The sequence below is a fragment of the Miscanthus floridulus genome, unplaced genomic scaffold (genome assembly GCF_019320115.1).
Source record: "Miscanthus floridulus cultivar M001 unplaced genomic scaffold, ASM1932011v1 fs_313_2_3, whole genome shotgun sequence".
Classification (NCBI taxonomy): domain Eukaryota; kingdom Viridiplantae; phylum Streptophyta; class Magnoliopsida; order Poales; family Poaceae; genus Miscanthus; species Miscanthus floridulus.
The window spans coordinates 1-13514 of record NW_027096567.1 but is presented as its reverse complement, the minus strand read 5'-3'; the positions used below and the strand labels follow the sequence as shown (position 1 = coordinate 13514).

The 13514-nt window shown below is 46.5% G+C and overlaps 1 protein-coding gene across 1 annotated transcript; it reads right to left on the bottom strand.

The window, feature by feature from the left end:
* Positions 1-298: 298 nt before the first annotated feature.
* Positions 299-5414, bottom strand: LOC136531278 (probable flavin-containing monooxygenase 1). Its single transcript, XM_066523945.1, has 4 exons — positions 4842-5414; positions 1588-1822; positions 1334-1491; positions 299-1238 (listed from the first exon to the last, which is right to left on the bottom strand). Exons 1-4 carry the CDS (start codon positions 5331-5333, stop codon positions 504-506), a joined length of 1620 nt encoding a protein of 539 aa, XP_066380042.1. The 5' UTR covers positions 5334-5414; the 3' UTR covers positions 299-503.
* Between the last annotated feature and the right edge of the window lie 8100 nt (positions 5415-13514).

Below are 13514 nucleotides of genomic sequence, written 5' to 3'. Positions count from 1 at the left end.
CAACGGAATGTGGTACGTCCGCTAAATGCAACACGAGGACATTTTGAGGATTTTTTTGGCTATTTAATATTTTATAAATAGTACTATCTCTATTCTAAATTATAAGTCACTTCAACTTTCTTTCAGAGTCAAAACATGTGGATATAGATATAGGTGCCTGAAATCTAACAGCTCAATTATTTAGAAATGCTCATAGAAATACGTAGGATGTGCGTACGAACGTTTATAGTATGTGTGAATGTCTACATCTTGTGTTGTGATTCTAAAGTAATCATGAGTAAAGGCGTCCGATCAAATAAACATAAGGAAAATTGTCATTATAATACAAACTCACGCCGCCGTATTTTCATGAATTTTTCTTTCTTATGGTAGCAGCATAAGTGGGCCCAATTGGAGTAAAGAATATGGGCCTAGCGTATTCAAATGAGTACGTAATTTGGTAGCCCAGCTTGAAGTTAGATCAAAGATTGGATCCTTATCCTTCGTACAGTACAGTACAGCTTTCACTGGATGCCGGCGTAGTCCGTTGGGCCGTACGGCTGTAGCCACTCCGCGAGGAGGCCGGCCTTCCTCCTAGGCCGGTGGCCCATGTCCCGGCAGAGCTGGTCGTGGTACCACGTGGTGACGGAGGCGATGCACGACTTGAGGAAGAATCCCCCGCACGCGCGCCTCGCCCACCGGCCCCACCGCGCCCACTCCGCCACGTCGCGCTCCATGTCGCGGACGGGCGGCAACCGGACCGCGCCGTCGAGCAGGTGCGCCACCCACTTGGCCATCATCTCGTAGGGGTAGATGCTGGAGCCGCTCTCGACGTACCCGACGACGGCCATCTGCGGGACCCGCGGGTGCACGCAGTGCCTGTAGAGCGGGAGCACCGCGGCCGCGCCGCCGTCGTCCGGCGCGACCATCTCGCCGAACCTGGGGGAGGCGAACACGTCCCGCAGCGGCCGGTCGATGTGGAAGCCCGTGGAGAGGATGACCACGTCGGCGCCCACCACGACGCCGTCGTCGTCGTCGTCCAGGACGACGAGGCCGTCCGCGCAGAAGCCGACGGAGCCGCGGCACCTCGTGAGCGCCACGCTGCCGTCGTCCACCCGGTCGTAGAACCCCTCCGGGAGTACGCCTATCCGCCAGCCCAGGCTCCCCTGCGAGAAGCTGCCGTCCGGGACCATCCCGTACTCCTGCATCGGGATGGTCCTCTTGTAGTAGACTTCGGCCAACTTCGAGATAAGCCATCGCTGCAGCAGGATGGATGGAGTCGATCGATCAGTGTCACAGTGTGTGTTTGCATGACATGAGCTAGTGCTAGACATAGACTGCTAGTGAGTGTTACCAGTGGAGTGAGTGCCGTGGCGAGAAGGCTGAGCGCGAACCCCTCTCCGGGCTTGTGAACCATCAACTCGGTCCATCGAGCCGAGGTGGTGATAGCAAGTTTAGGATCCAGCATCCAATGGGCGCTTCTGTAGACCATTGTGCACGGGTACCTGCTACCTGTCAAACGCAAATGATGTGCTTTAGTAATTTGCAAAGACGTAGAAGCAGCAGGCAGGCAATGCAAAAGCATCAGTCCGATCGTATCGATCTCACCGTTTGCCTCGGCGCACTGCGCGACGATGTCCATGGCCGACTTGCCGGCGCCAACCACGGCGACACGCTTGCCCCTGACCAGCTCGGCGGCGTCCGCGTGCGCCATGGCTGAGTACTCCATGGAATGGAGCACTCGCCCGCGGAACACCTCGGGGCCTCTTCCGTCAGCAAACGTCGGGAGCTTCGCCACGCCATACCTCCCGATACAGAGGATTAGGAAATCGAACCTGTAGATCTATGGAACAGAGCACCAAGATTGGAATGCGCCATTTTTTTTCATCAATTAATTGGTTCGGGAGGCAGCTAGCCTCGCGATAGTGACAAGCGAAGCGACGAAGCGCGCGGGTCGCATGCAAATGATGGCTGCTGGTCATACGAGATGAACAGCATGGGAGATGCTTCAAGAAAGGAGAGGCAGCTAGGACCTAGGAGGGGACATTGACAAGGATAGGAGCCTGCCGGCACTGGCAAGTAGCGCGTTCTTTATGCGAGGAGAGGCCGGCAGTGACGAATGAATACATATAAATAGTAAACACTCATTCTGGATTGTTGATAATTACAAACGGATGGCCGCTGTTCGTTCATCGGCTAAGACGTGTTTGCTTGCAAATTTTGCTAGGTGAGAGTGAGAGAGCTAATATAATATTTTTTTTGTCGTTGTGCTAATAGTTGGGTTGTTTACATATAGTAGCTAATAATTAGAGCATCTATCTCCAAGAATCTTTCTAAAATTTACTCTCTAAATCATCGTTTTGAGTCATTTGAGAAAAAAATCGTTTTCTATATATTTGTACCCTTTAATAGCTTTTCGATATCTTGTGTGTACTTTAGACAATCACATCCTCACTCTCCATCTTTCGTTATTGAGAAATCCGGAATGATGCCTATATTTGGAGATCCAATTAAAAAAGCGGTTGGAGTGTATTTTTCACCAAAATTTCAATTCATCTAAATTAGGAGGGATATAGAGTCTCTTGGAATTGCTCCCAGCAACATTTTGGCTATAGAGAGTGTGGCAATAACTTAGCTGACCTATTTTAGATTTAGCCTTTTAACTCCCTGTTCGCTTGATCGTTTCTGTGGCTTATAAGTCGGCTGATGCTGTTTTGTTGTGAGAGAAAAACACTGTATCATGACTGATAAGCATGGCTGATACGATAAGTGAACATGGTGAGGATGTTTGGAAGAGTTAGCTCTTTATTTTAGTCCAATCCTGTCTCCAAACAGAAACGGTTTTTAGGTAACTCAAGCCTAGCATCACCCTATGGTGAAAGCTCCAACTGGCAACTGGCTCTTATAGTCGTATACTACACTTGGCTCTTATAGTCATATATACTACATTTGTCCCTGGATAAATCAAATTCTAAAGTTATCTTAAGTTTTTTTTTCATATTTAAAACACAAATATTTATGAAAACAAGTAAGCATGTTATGAAAATATATTTATGTTGTATAGTCTAATGTCACTAATTTCATGTTATAAATCTTTGCACTCTGATCAAATTTAGAAAGTTTGATTTAGAACAATTCTAGAAATTGATTTATTCAGTGATGAAGGGAGTATATGGTTATTTGGCTTTTAAAATGCTTTTAGTTTTCGTTGATATAAAACTATGGAAAGTAATAACTATCAAAGTCGACTATCTAATATGGTAACAATACTAAAAAATTGATTTTAGGAGACAAGTTGTTTGATTAATGGAGGCAGTCACAAAATGTACAGTAGGTGCCTTCTAAAATACCTGAGGATTTTCGGAGGCGGACATCTTATTTGACCGCCTCGCCAAATGGATTTACAGAGGCGGACATTTTATTTACGGAGGCGGTCATAATTGCTCGTCTTATAAAATCGATTTACGTAGGCGGGCCTCTCTATTTTCATAGGCGGCCCACTTAAGAGGCCCGCCTCCGTTAGTAGACCAAGGACCAACCAAACCCATGGAAGTCGCGACCCATTCCACCTTACCGGGTTTATATATGAAGAGGGACTTTAGGGTTTCCTTCACTCTCTCGCATCCATCTCTCTTCTCTGCTAAAATCAGACTCGCGGAGGGGGTGGCGGCCTTGAGGCGGCGAGGCGGCCTGACACGGCGGCGTGGCGAGATCTAATCGGCCTCGCAGTGGCGCACTAGGGTTTCTCGTGGCGGCGTGAAGACGGCGGCGCGACGGCCTCCCTCACGGCATGCTAGGGTTTCTCACGGTGGCGTGGCGGTCTCCGTTTCAGCAGCCGTGCGGCCTTCCGAGCGTGTGAAGACGACAGCGAGATCCAAGCGCGAGGTGGTGGTTCGTGGAAGCCGGCGGCATCAGCGGATCCGGCGAGGTAGTCGGCGGAGGCGCTGGTGGGCTCGGGTTCGCCAGTGAGCTTTTTTTTTTTTTAATTTTGTGTGATTTATTTTCGCAGACGGTTACAATGCCTGCCTCCAAAAATTGTGATTAGCACAAGCCGGCATGGTGCTTGCCTTCCAAAATTGGGATTAACACAAGCGAAGGATTTGAGCCTCGGAAAATCAATTCTGCCCGTCTGCAAAAACTGGTTCGGCAGTAGTGCAATGCAAAGCTTAAGTTCGCAAAAAAAAAAAAAGTCGAATAAAGACATAATGCTTTTTTAGTGTAGCGCATGGCGGATTATTGGATCAGTGACCAATCCATGTGGGCATGCAGTGAGTGGATAAAAAGTTTTCCTTTAGAAGAGTACCTTGCATTGGGACGGAAACTCTCGGTCTCAATCGTCATTTGGATGGTAAGGAGACCAATATACCAAAATTCGGGATTCTCTGCTGGCTGGTCGATAGTCGATGGATACGTCCAGACGAAAGCAAACGTACACTATCCCCGACCGTGCAACACCTACCACCACATTTCATCTCTGGCAATGATTGACTTAGGGTGTGTTTAGTTGGGGAGGCGAAAATTTTTAGGTGTCACATCGGAGGTGTCGGAAGGATATCGGGAGGGGTTTTTGAATACTAATAAAAAAATAAATTACAGAACCCATCAGGAAACTACGAGACGAATCTAATGATACTAATTAATCGGTCATTAGCACATGTGGGTTACTATAGCACTTAAGGCTTTTCATGGACTAATTAGGCTTAAAAGATTCGTCTCGCGATTTCGCCGAAAACTGTGCAATTATTATTTTTTTCGTCTACATTTAGTACTCAATGCATATGTCCAAACATGCTCTTTTACCGTAGGAGACAGAAATTTTTGCAAACTAAACATGGCCTTAGCGTCTTAGCCATTCGACATACCTGAGTGCTGCCGCCCTCCGACTCGCCCTCGCCGTCGCCGTCGCCATCGCCGTGCCGCACGGTGAGGTGCCACTCGCCCGTGCCGTCGCCGAACGCCTCGCCATTCCCGGACCAGCGTTCCCACGCCGCCACCTCCTGCTCCGTCGCCCCGACGTAGCTGGCGCCGAGCACCCTGTAGCCGAACCGGACGCGCTCCAGCACGCCGAAGCGCCGCGCGTACGCGGTCATGTACTCCGCCACCTGGTCGTGGCGCGGGAAGGAGAGCCCCTCGTCGTCCGCGGACGCAGGCGGCCAGGGGAAGTCGGAGAACCGGTAGGCGGACGCCGTCGTCTGCAGCCTCGTGGAGGCCAGCGTCCGGTTCCACACGCCGCCGACGGCGGTGCCGGACTCGAAGACCACGGGGCGGAAGCCCTTGGCCAGCGCGTGCTTGCATGCCGCCAGGCCGCTTGGGCCGGCTCCGACGATCGCCACGCGTTTCTTCTTTGCGTCCATTTGCTTCTTGTGTTTAGAACTTAGCAGAATAGCAGTGTTCTCTTGTTGGCTTTCACAATTCGGAAGCCCCCGTCTGCTGGTGTAAATGTGTATTTGTAAGTAGCTCTGTTGACAAATGTGGCTATGAGTTAGGACAACGTCTGAGCAACTTTCCCTACATTTTCCTCTGATCCCGTAAATTGTGGGGTAAGGTAAGAGCGAGAAACACATCACAGAAAACTGATTTTTTTTTATAGAGGCGGCTATGACAATTTTAGACGCGGTTGACATAAAAAACCTGTCATATAATATAGAGGTGGCTATGACAATTATTAGATGTGGTTGCCATAAGAAACCAGTCATATAAATGTTTAGCTAGATTCAAACTTTCTAACCGTCTCAAAAGGCGGTTTAATTCAGACAATTATTAAAAAAAAACTACGTGGAACAGCTTAGGTTCACGCATGTGCATGTTTTAGAAATTTGGCATAATTCATTTATTTTAAACTATGGTTGCTCTGTCAAAACATATGTGTAATGAACAATTTAGTAAAACTAAATTGATATTCTAGATATTCACAATTTTTTTTGATATTCTAGATATATTGTTTTGTATCTTTTCAATAAATTAATTTAATTAATCTAGTCTATCAAATGTACTCATAGGTGTAGATGTACAAATGTGTTTCAAGGGATGAGTGTGTGTATGTACAAGTGTCTGTAGCTACACTATGATTTGCAAAAAGGAAACAGGATTTAGAATAAAACCATAGTGAATTACAATTTAGAATCAAGGAGGCACGATATATAACTAGAAAAAGTTAAAACAGAGCGCCCGCAGTGTGCCAAGGTTTGAAATATTCTTTCAACCTCCACGTCTACACACAATGCCCGAAATCGCAGAATGGGGCGTCAATGCCCAGACCCACGTGGAGCCTTCACTCGTGGCCAAGGACCCCATCCCTCGTATTTCCTTCGCGTGTGAACCAGAAATCCCTCCCTCTCTCTTTCTCGTTCTCCATCGTGTACTAGAAAAATTCCCCTATTTTAAATTATATATAAAACGTTTTAACTTTTAAAGTACACTGTTTTTACTATTTATTTAAACACAGTGTATACGTAAGTGGATTGTAAAAACTATGCATCTAGAAGAACTAAAACGTTTTAAAATCTGAAATGAAGGGAACACTATTATTTGCTCAAAGGACTGAACATATCGATGCATATTGAAACCTCGATGCTTTTCTAACCAAACATCGGTAGCTACAATATAGCAAATTCGATGCTATACGAGGAGAGAGACAATCCGAAGCATCGTTTTTTCTACTACGTGCGGCTGTAGCATTGGTGTTTGTAATTATTATTAAAAAGAGGATCGTCTCATGTTACTCCACACCGAGATGTTGTTACTGGCACGTGGGCTGACCGAACGTGGGGATATCTCGTGACTTGACCGATGAAGTATCCGGACGCGCTTGGATGGAGATACAGAGACAGTCAAAATTCTCCAATTACGGTAATAAACAATCATCCTTTAGGAATGTGCACGTCATGCATGACCCTACTGGCCCAGAATCTGTGAGGCTGTGACTGACGTGTAGAGGTTGTATGTATCCGACTAGGACTCTGCTCCCTCTTTTTCTCGCGCGGTCGCGCCCAAGTGGGAGTATTCTTCAGGCCGGCTGCTCTTGCACACGTGCAACAGTTAGGTCCATCGATAGATATGGAGTATATACAGGCCATGCATGATACAAATGACTGGTTATTAGTTACGGCTAAAACTTAGTTTAAATTAGTTATAGTTAGCTAGCCAGTTAGCTAGCAACTAGTTGAAGATTTAGTTAAAAATTAGTCATCTATCATTAGCACTCTTGTTTGGATACACTAGAGCTAATTTTAACCAACTTTTAGATCCGTAGTGTTAGCGCCCAGATGTCCAGACGCCTGCACTTCGTTTCCCGCACATGCCGCGCTCCACACCCATGCTCGCGCCAACACGCCGCATGCCCACATGGGGCTCGCGCTGCCCAGACGTCGCTCGCGCCACCAAACTGTGCGCGGGGACCCCTCGCACCCCCTCTCGCTTTCCACGGACATCCCATGTGCAATACCTGATCTATTTTTGAAACATGTAGATGCAATACTTACAACATACGTTTGAAGACAGATAAAACACTTCAAATATGCTTGTGAAACACTTGAAAAAAAACACCTGAAAGACAATTGAAAACCCTTGCAAATATACGCAACATTCATATAAAAGCACTTGCAACATATGTGTGAAAACAAATGCAACATCCAGATAAACACACTTATAGTAAATGTCTGAAAACAATGATGAAACATTCGGAACAGACGATTGCAATATACGTGTATAACCATTGTAACATATGAAACATCCCGATCTACTTTTACAACATCCATCTAAAACACTTGCAACATACCTCTGAAACACTTGGAACATACGCTTGCAGCATGCGTTTTGTGGCAGAACCGCCCGAAATAACACACCTTCGGAGGCACTCGTCTTCCACCAGACACTAAGCACCCCGACAGCAAGCTACATCGGACGGGTTCCGTCGAGCACACCCCAAGGGAGAGCCCGAATAATCCACATTTATCCACAAGAACCCAATAATAAGAACGAGTTTACATTAGTTAGTCTATTTCATACATCCAGAGTTCTTAGAAATACATTATTACAGGACCAAATTCAGAGTACGAAAATTAACAGCGGAATGAAAAGAAACATCCATCGATAATATACAAGGATCCGTCTGTGCCCACCAGAAGAATCCTTCACACAACGGCTACTCCTCAAGCAGTACCTACAACAGAGGTAAATAAACCCTGAGTACACAATGTACTCGCAAGACTTATCCGACTAGTGGAAATAATTTCTCGACTCCAAGAAATATGATAAGCTTTATGGTTTACTGGTTTACTTTTTGTAGGAAGCAATACTAATAGTGCATCCTTATGTAAGTTTATTAATAGAAGTCATGATTATTTTATTATCTAGCCATTCTATGTAAGCACATGTTCTACTTTCAAGCAAGAGTTTAGCAAATAGTTCTATTTCACCACCTTTCCTATTTCAGTTCTTACTACGGTGCTAGAGTGTAGACAAGTCGTATCAGATCGCCCGACGATTCATGAATCAATGTGCCCAGCTGTGTACCCCGAAACACACGCCCCGCTTATACCCCAGGCACAAGCAGAACCAACCCACCACTCTCCTGTCAAGGGGTCTAGGTCCCCGTCCAAACTTGGACTCCAAGCCCCCGCTCCTAAATCCCGGACTCAGTGCGGTGCTTAGACCTCCACCATGCCCGCCTCCAATCAGTCGGTCCGGAAAGAGCCGGAACCCACGACAAGAGAGCAACAAGCCTTCCCTGCGCTCATACACAAGTATGTGCTGAGGATAATAAGTCTGTGACTTGCCTAGAGTCCAATGCAACGATCGGTCCTTAACTGACACAGACAGAGAAAAAGTGTAACCAAGCTATGCCCCATTGGCCGTAGGACACAACCTCTTACACCCACCAATACCTAAACCATATCCCTGTCCGGTCTCTATTTTCCTTTCCACCATTTTATCATGAGTGATCTTAATAATCACCTATTGTGAGTAACGACAGGTTACTCACGCTACCAAAATCCTGAGCATAGCAGCTACTCGACCTATACTAGTAGGACTCATAGGTAGGTATATCTATGCATGTAGTTTTCATAAAATGCCTGTAACGTAAATGCACATCATATATATATATTTAGTGATCCTTCAAAATAAGGGTTATGCATAGGGGTTTGACTTGGGCAGGCAAGGCGTCCACAAAGTCAGCAACTGATGGCTCCGGGGCTTCCTCCTAAACGAGAATCTCCTCCTCGTACTCTTCAATGATCTCCTCATACTTCTGTTCGTCCGCAGGCACGAACTCTACCAACTCGTTATCTACATACATGAAATGATGATGCAACATTTAGTAATACGGCAACAACAACTCTTAAAATAAAATGCATCTATCAAGCTACTAAATTAGCTCTACCGACTAAGACGCTAAGTTGCCTATCATTTCCACTAAACAGGTATGAAATATTGCATGTATTAACTTAGCAACTAAAGGCATTCTTACTCTTAATACCGATTTACTATATATATACTAAAACAAGGAGTACTAGCTACCATATTTATCAAACTATTCTAAGGCTACAAAAATTACAGTGAGCACATAATAATACAATGAATCTACTGTAAAAATTTATGGTCAAAGCTATTACCAATTTGCCACAAAAATTCCTACAAATATTAAGCTAAATAATGCTAAGCTTTCCTAAATGAATTAATGAGTCTATCATTATCACAGATAACTGTAAACCAAGTACACCAACCGATAGATCACATTTTTGTGAACCTAACAAATTTTGTTTCACTATTTTTGGACACCTACAAAATTTACTATAATTTTCCAAAGATCAGCTCAAAACTAAATTGAATAATCCTTTACTAATTCACTAGAAAAAGGAAAACTGAATTCAACCCGCGTGGCCCACGAGCGAGCGGCGCGACCCACTCCCGCGCATCACGCGCGCATGTGCGATCCACTGACACGGTCAACGTGGGCGCGGCCCAACAGCGCGGCGACGGCCCGCAACGGGGAGGCCCGCGCGCTCTGGTCATTTTGCGAAAACGCCCTCGGGCTACCCGGTAATAGCGCGAGCACTAAGCGCACTATTCCTTCAGTCTACGACTACGCACAACGGCCCTTGAAACAATCTATCTTCACATCGGGGGGTCCCTAACCTGGTCGCGCACGGCGTCCCCCGTCGGGCAACCGGGACCCACCCAGCCCTATCTAAGGAGCCGGTACTTGCATAGGTGCAAACGCGAAACGCTGGGCGATGAAAACATGAGCCAGGACGCCATAGTAAAACCAGACCACGGCGGCGGAACTCCTGTAGCAAAAGCGGTGACATTTCGGTGAACTACAACAACACCAGAGCAATAGGGGTAGCGCGTAAGCTCAAGGAACTCACCACGGACCTAGCCGAGGTGGTGGTTCGGCCGGAGGCGGCCTAAGCCAAGCTGGCCGCGTGCTCATGGACGGTGCGGTGGTGCACCACGGCGGCAAGACCACATTAGGGGCATCTAGGAGGTGGTAGCAACTCGACAAAGGTGCGCCGGGTGATGGGTAGGTGGAGGCAAGGCTGGCGGTGCAACAGATCGAACGCAAGCAGTTCTGGAGTGGGGGCTTTGCCGCCGACGCATGTCGATATGGTCTTATCGACCCAGCGGGAAGAAAGCTCCAAATTGGAGCATGTCACGACAAGGATCAATGCAAGATGGGGTCGGGTGGCTGGCTGACTACAGAGCAAAGCCGTGGGCAAGGTTAATTGGACCAAGGTGACTCCACCATGCCGAATTGAAGGTGCGGGTCCGACGACCATGGCGGCAGAGGAAACAGGGGAAAGAGCAGACATGGCTTGGCTCGTCGTTGCCGTGGTAGGACATGGCTGTCAACTCATAGTTCAAGCGCGCACGTGCTACAGGCCGTTGGGGGATCAGTGAAACGTGCTCAGGAATGGTTGGCCGCATTGCCATAAATACAAGCCGACGGTGGCTCAACCATGTATGTCGCAGTGGCTGGCACCGGACTGGGGGAAGGCAGCATTGTAGCATCGTAGGGAACGCGGATGTGATGGTAATGGGTAGGCGGGGGAAGCCCATGCACGTGCAGACATGAAAGATTAGCAGTAGCAGTGACTGTGCGACAGTGGCGGTCAGAGCACAACATGACCGTGGATGCAGCACAACGCGATGGCGAGCAGCTACAGCACTGCGCGACAACAGCCAGGATCGGCCAAGCTACAGGCCAGCCGTGGCCAGGCCGAGGACAGCCCAGACACCAGCAACGTGACCACGTGCTCATGGCATGACCGGGACGACCGCGGCGAGCACGGGCACAAGGTGACCATGCACCAGAGACAGGCGGTGGAGACATGAGTGTGTGCATGGTTTTTTAAGCTCCAATTTCGGCCCAACTAGCCTACCCAAAGCTTACCCATCTCGAAGAAGCTAAAGAGGGTTGATTAAGCTACTAATAGGACCTATCCGCTCGAACCAAGGTGAAGTGGAGAGGTAGATAGGAGACTACCAAGCTAGCATTGCCGACTGACATCTGGAGCTAAAGCTAGGTTGCCAAGTTACTATTTTTTAGCTTTCTAATGCAATTAATTAGTGATCAAGTCAAGCCCTAATCAAAGTAACCTTGCTACCATTAGGAAGTACAGACTTAGGTGCAAACCACTGAGCAAAAATATAGCACAAGCCTTGAGCTAAGTTTTCTAGATTTAATTCACTAATATCGGATCGTCACACTGCTTTCAACTTGAGAATTTTGCTAAGTCTCGATCGGATTCGCGTCAAATTCGATTTCCAAGCTATTAGCACAGTAGCTAGTGAATTCATTTTTCGACCGTAGGTATTTCACCGTCATCTACAAGGTTTGTACTTTGAACTCTATTAAAGTTCCGTATGTGTGTTCTATAGCATTTTCGCTCAATAAAAATTGGTTTTAAAACCCTAAGTGATATAACTTGACTATGAAATGTAACTTTCGTTTTGCGTTTTCGATGATCGTTTCAAGTTACAAAAAATGATCTACCCTTTATATTACATGCATTAACACATAACCATGATGCTCATGACATGTTTTAGCAAAAGATTTACAGTGTAACACCGAGGGTGTTACAAATCTACCCCCCTAAAACAAAATCTCGTTCTGAGATTTCATGTGCCTAGTGTGGTAAAAGAGATAACGAATACATTTCAATGCAAGCAACTACCTTAGTGACCAGAGAGAAGATGGGGATAATGCTTCATCCTTCAAGTGGTTTTCCCACTGAACCTTGTAGAACTTCACCACACTATTTCTGGTCACTCTTTCTTTTTCGTCCAGGATCTTGACAAGATGCTCAATATAAGTCAAGTCAGGCCGGAGGGGAAGTCCTTCAATTTCCATAGCTTCATTAGGGACCCACAAACACTTATTCAACTGAGACATGTGAAACACATTATGTACCGCTGATAAAATATCTGGGAGCTAGAGACGATAAGCAACCGGGCCACACTGCCTCACAACCTTGTAAGGACCCACATATCGAGGAGCTAGCTTGCCATGGACACCAAACCGGTGCACCCCTCTCATAGGAGACACCTTGAGGTACATATAATCCCCAACTGCAAACCGCAAAGGCCTTCTTCGCTTGTCCACATAACCTTTCTATCAGCTCTGAGCTGCCTTCAAATGACTCTGAATAATACTGACTTGGTCTTGAGCTTCTTTGATGAAATCAGGCCCAAAATATCCACGGTCTCCCACTTCAACCCAGCTAAGTGGTATCCTACATTTCTTTCCATACAGAACTTCAAAGGGTGCCATACGAATGCTTTCTTGATAACTATTGTTGTAGGAAAACTCAACTAATTTCAAGCATTCGTCCCACTTCTCAGGAAAAGAAATGGCATAAGCTCTCAACATATCTTCTAGTACCTGGTTTACCCTTTCGGTTTGGTCGTCAGTCTGTGGATGGTAGGCTGAACTTCGAATGAGGCTAGTACCAAGACACTCCTAGAGTTGCTCCCAAAAGCAGGAGACAAAGATGGACCCTCTATCAGAGATGATAGTGAGAGGGACTCCATGCAGGGTCACAATCCGGTCAAAATACATCTTGGCATACTGTCTAGCTGAATATCTAGAATCAACTGGGAGAAAATGAGCTGACTTGGTAAGGCGGTCCACAATGATCCAAATAGAGTTATAGCCCTTGGATGTGCGGGGTAAACCCACAATGAAATCCATGGAAATATCTTCCCATTTCCAAACAGGAATGGGCAAGGGCTGCAAATATCCTGGGGTACGCATATGGTCTACCTTAACTCTCTCGTAGGTGTCGCACTTCGCGACATACCGGGTGACATCCTGCTTCATATTGGACCACCAATATAAGTGGCGCAAATCATGGTACATCTTGTTACTGCCAGGATGAATAGACAACTTGGAATGATGAGCTTCATTCAAAATCTTCCTTCTAACCTTCTCATTTGATGGAACCACCAATCTATTCTTGTACCTTACTACCCCTTGCTCATCAATACTAAACTGAGGACCACGCCCTTCAGCAATTAGTTTCTTGATGTGA

Excerpts from the sequence above, each read along its gene's own strand:
- LOC136531278 (XM_066523945.1), bottom strand. The coding sequence starts at position 5,333 with ATGGACGCAAAGAAGAAACGCGTGGCGATCGTCGGAGCCGGCCCAAGC. Across the intron at positions 1,823-4,841 it reads CGGAGGGCGGCAGCACTCAG|ATCTACAGGTTCGATTTCCT; the intron begins GTATGTCGAATG and ends TCTGTTCCATAG. Across the intron at positions 1,239-1,333 it reads CCACGGCACTCACTCCACTG|CGATGGCTTATCTCGAAGTT; the intron begins GTAACACTCACT and ends ATCCTGCTGCAG.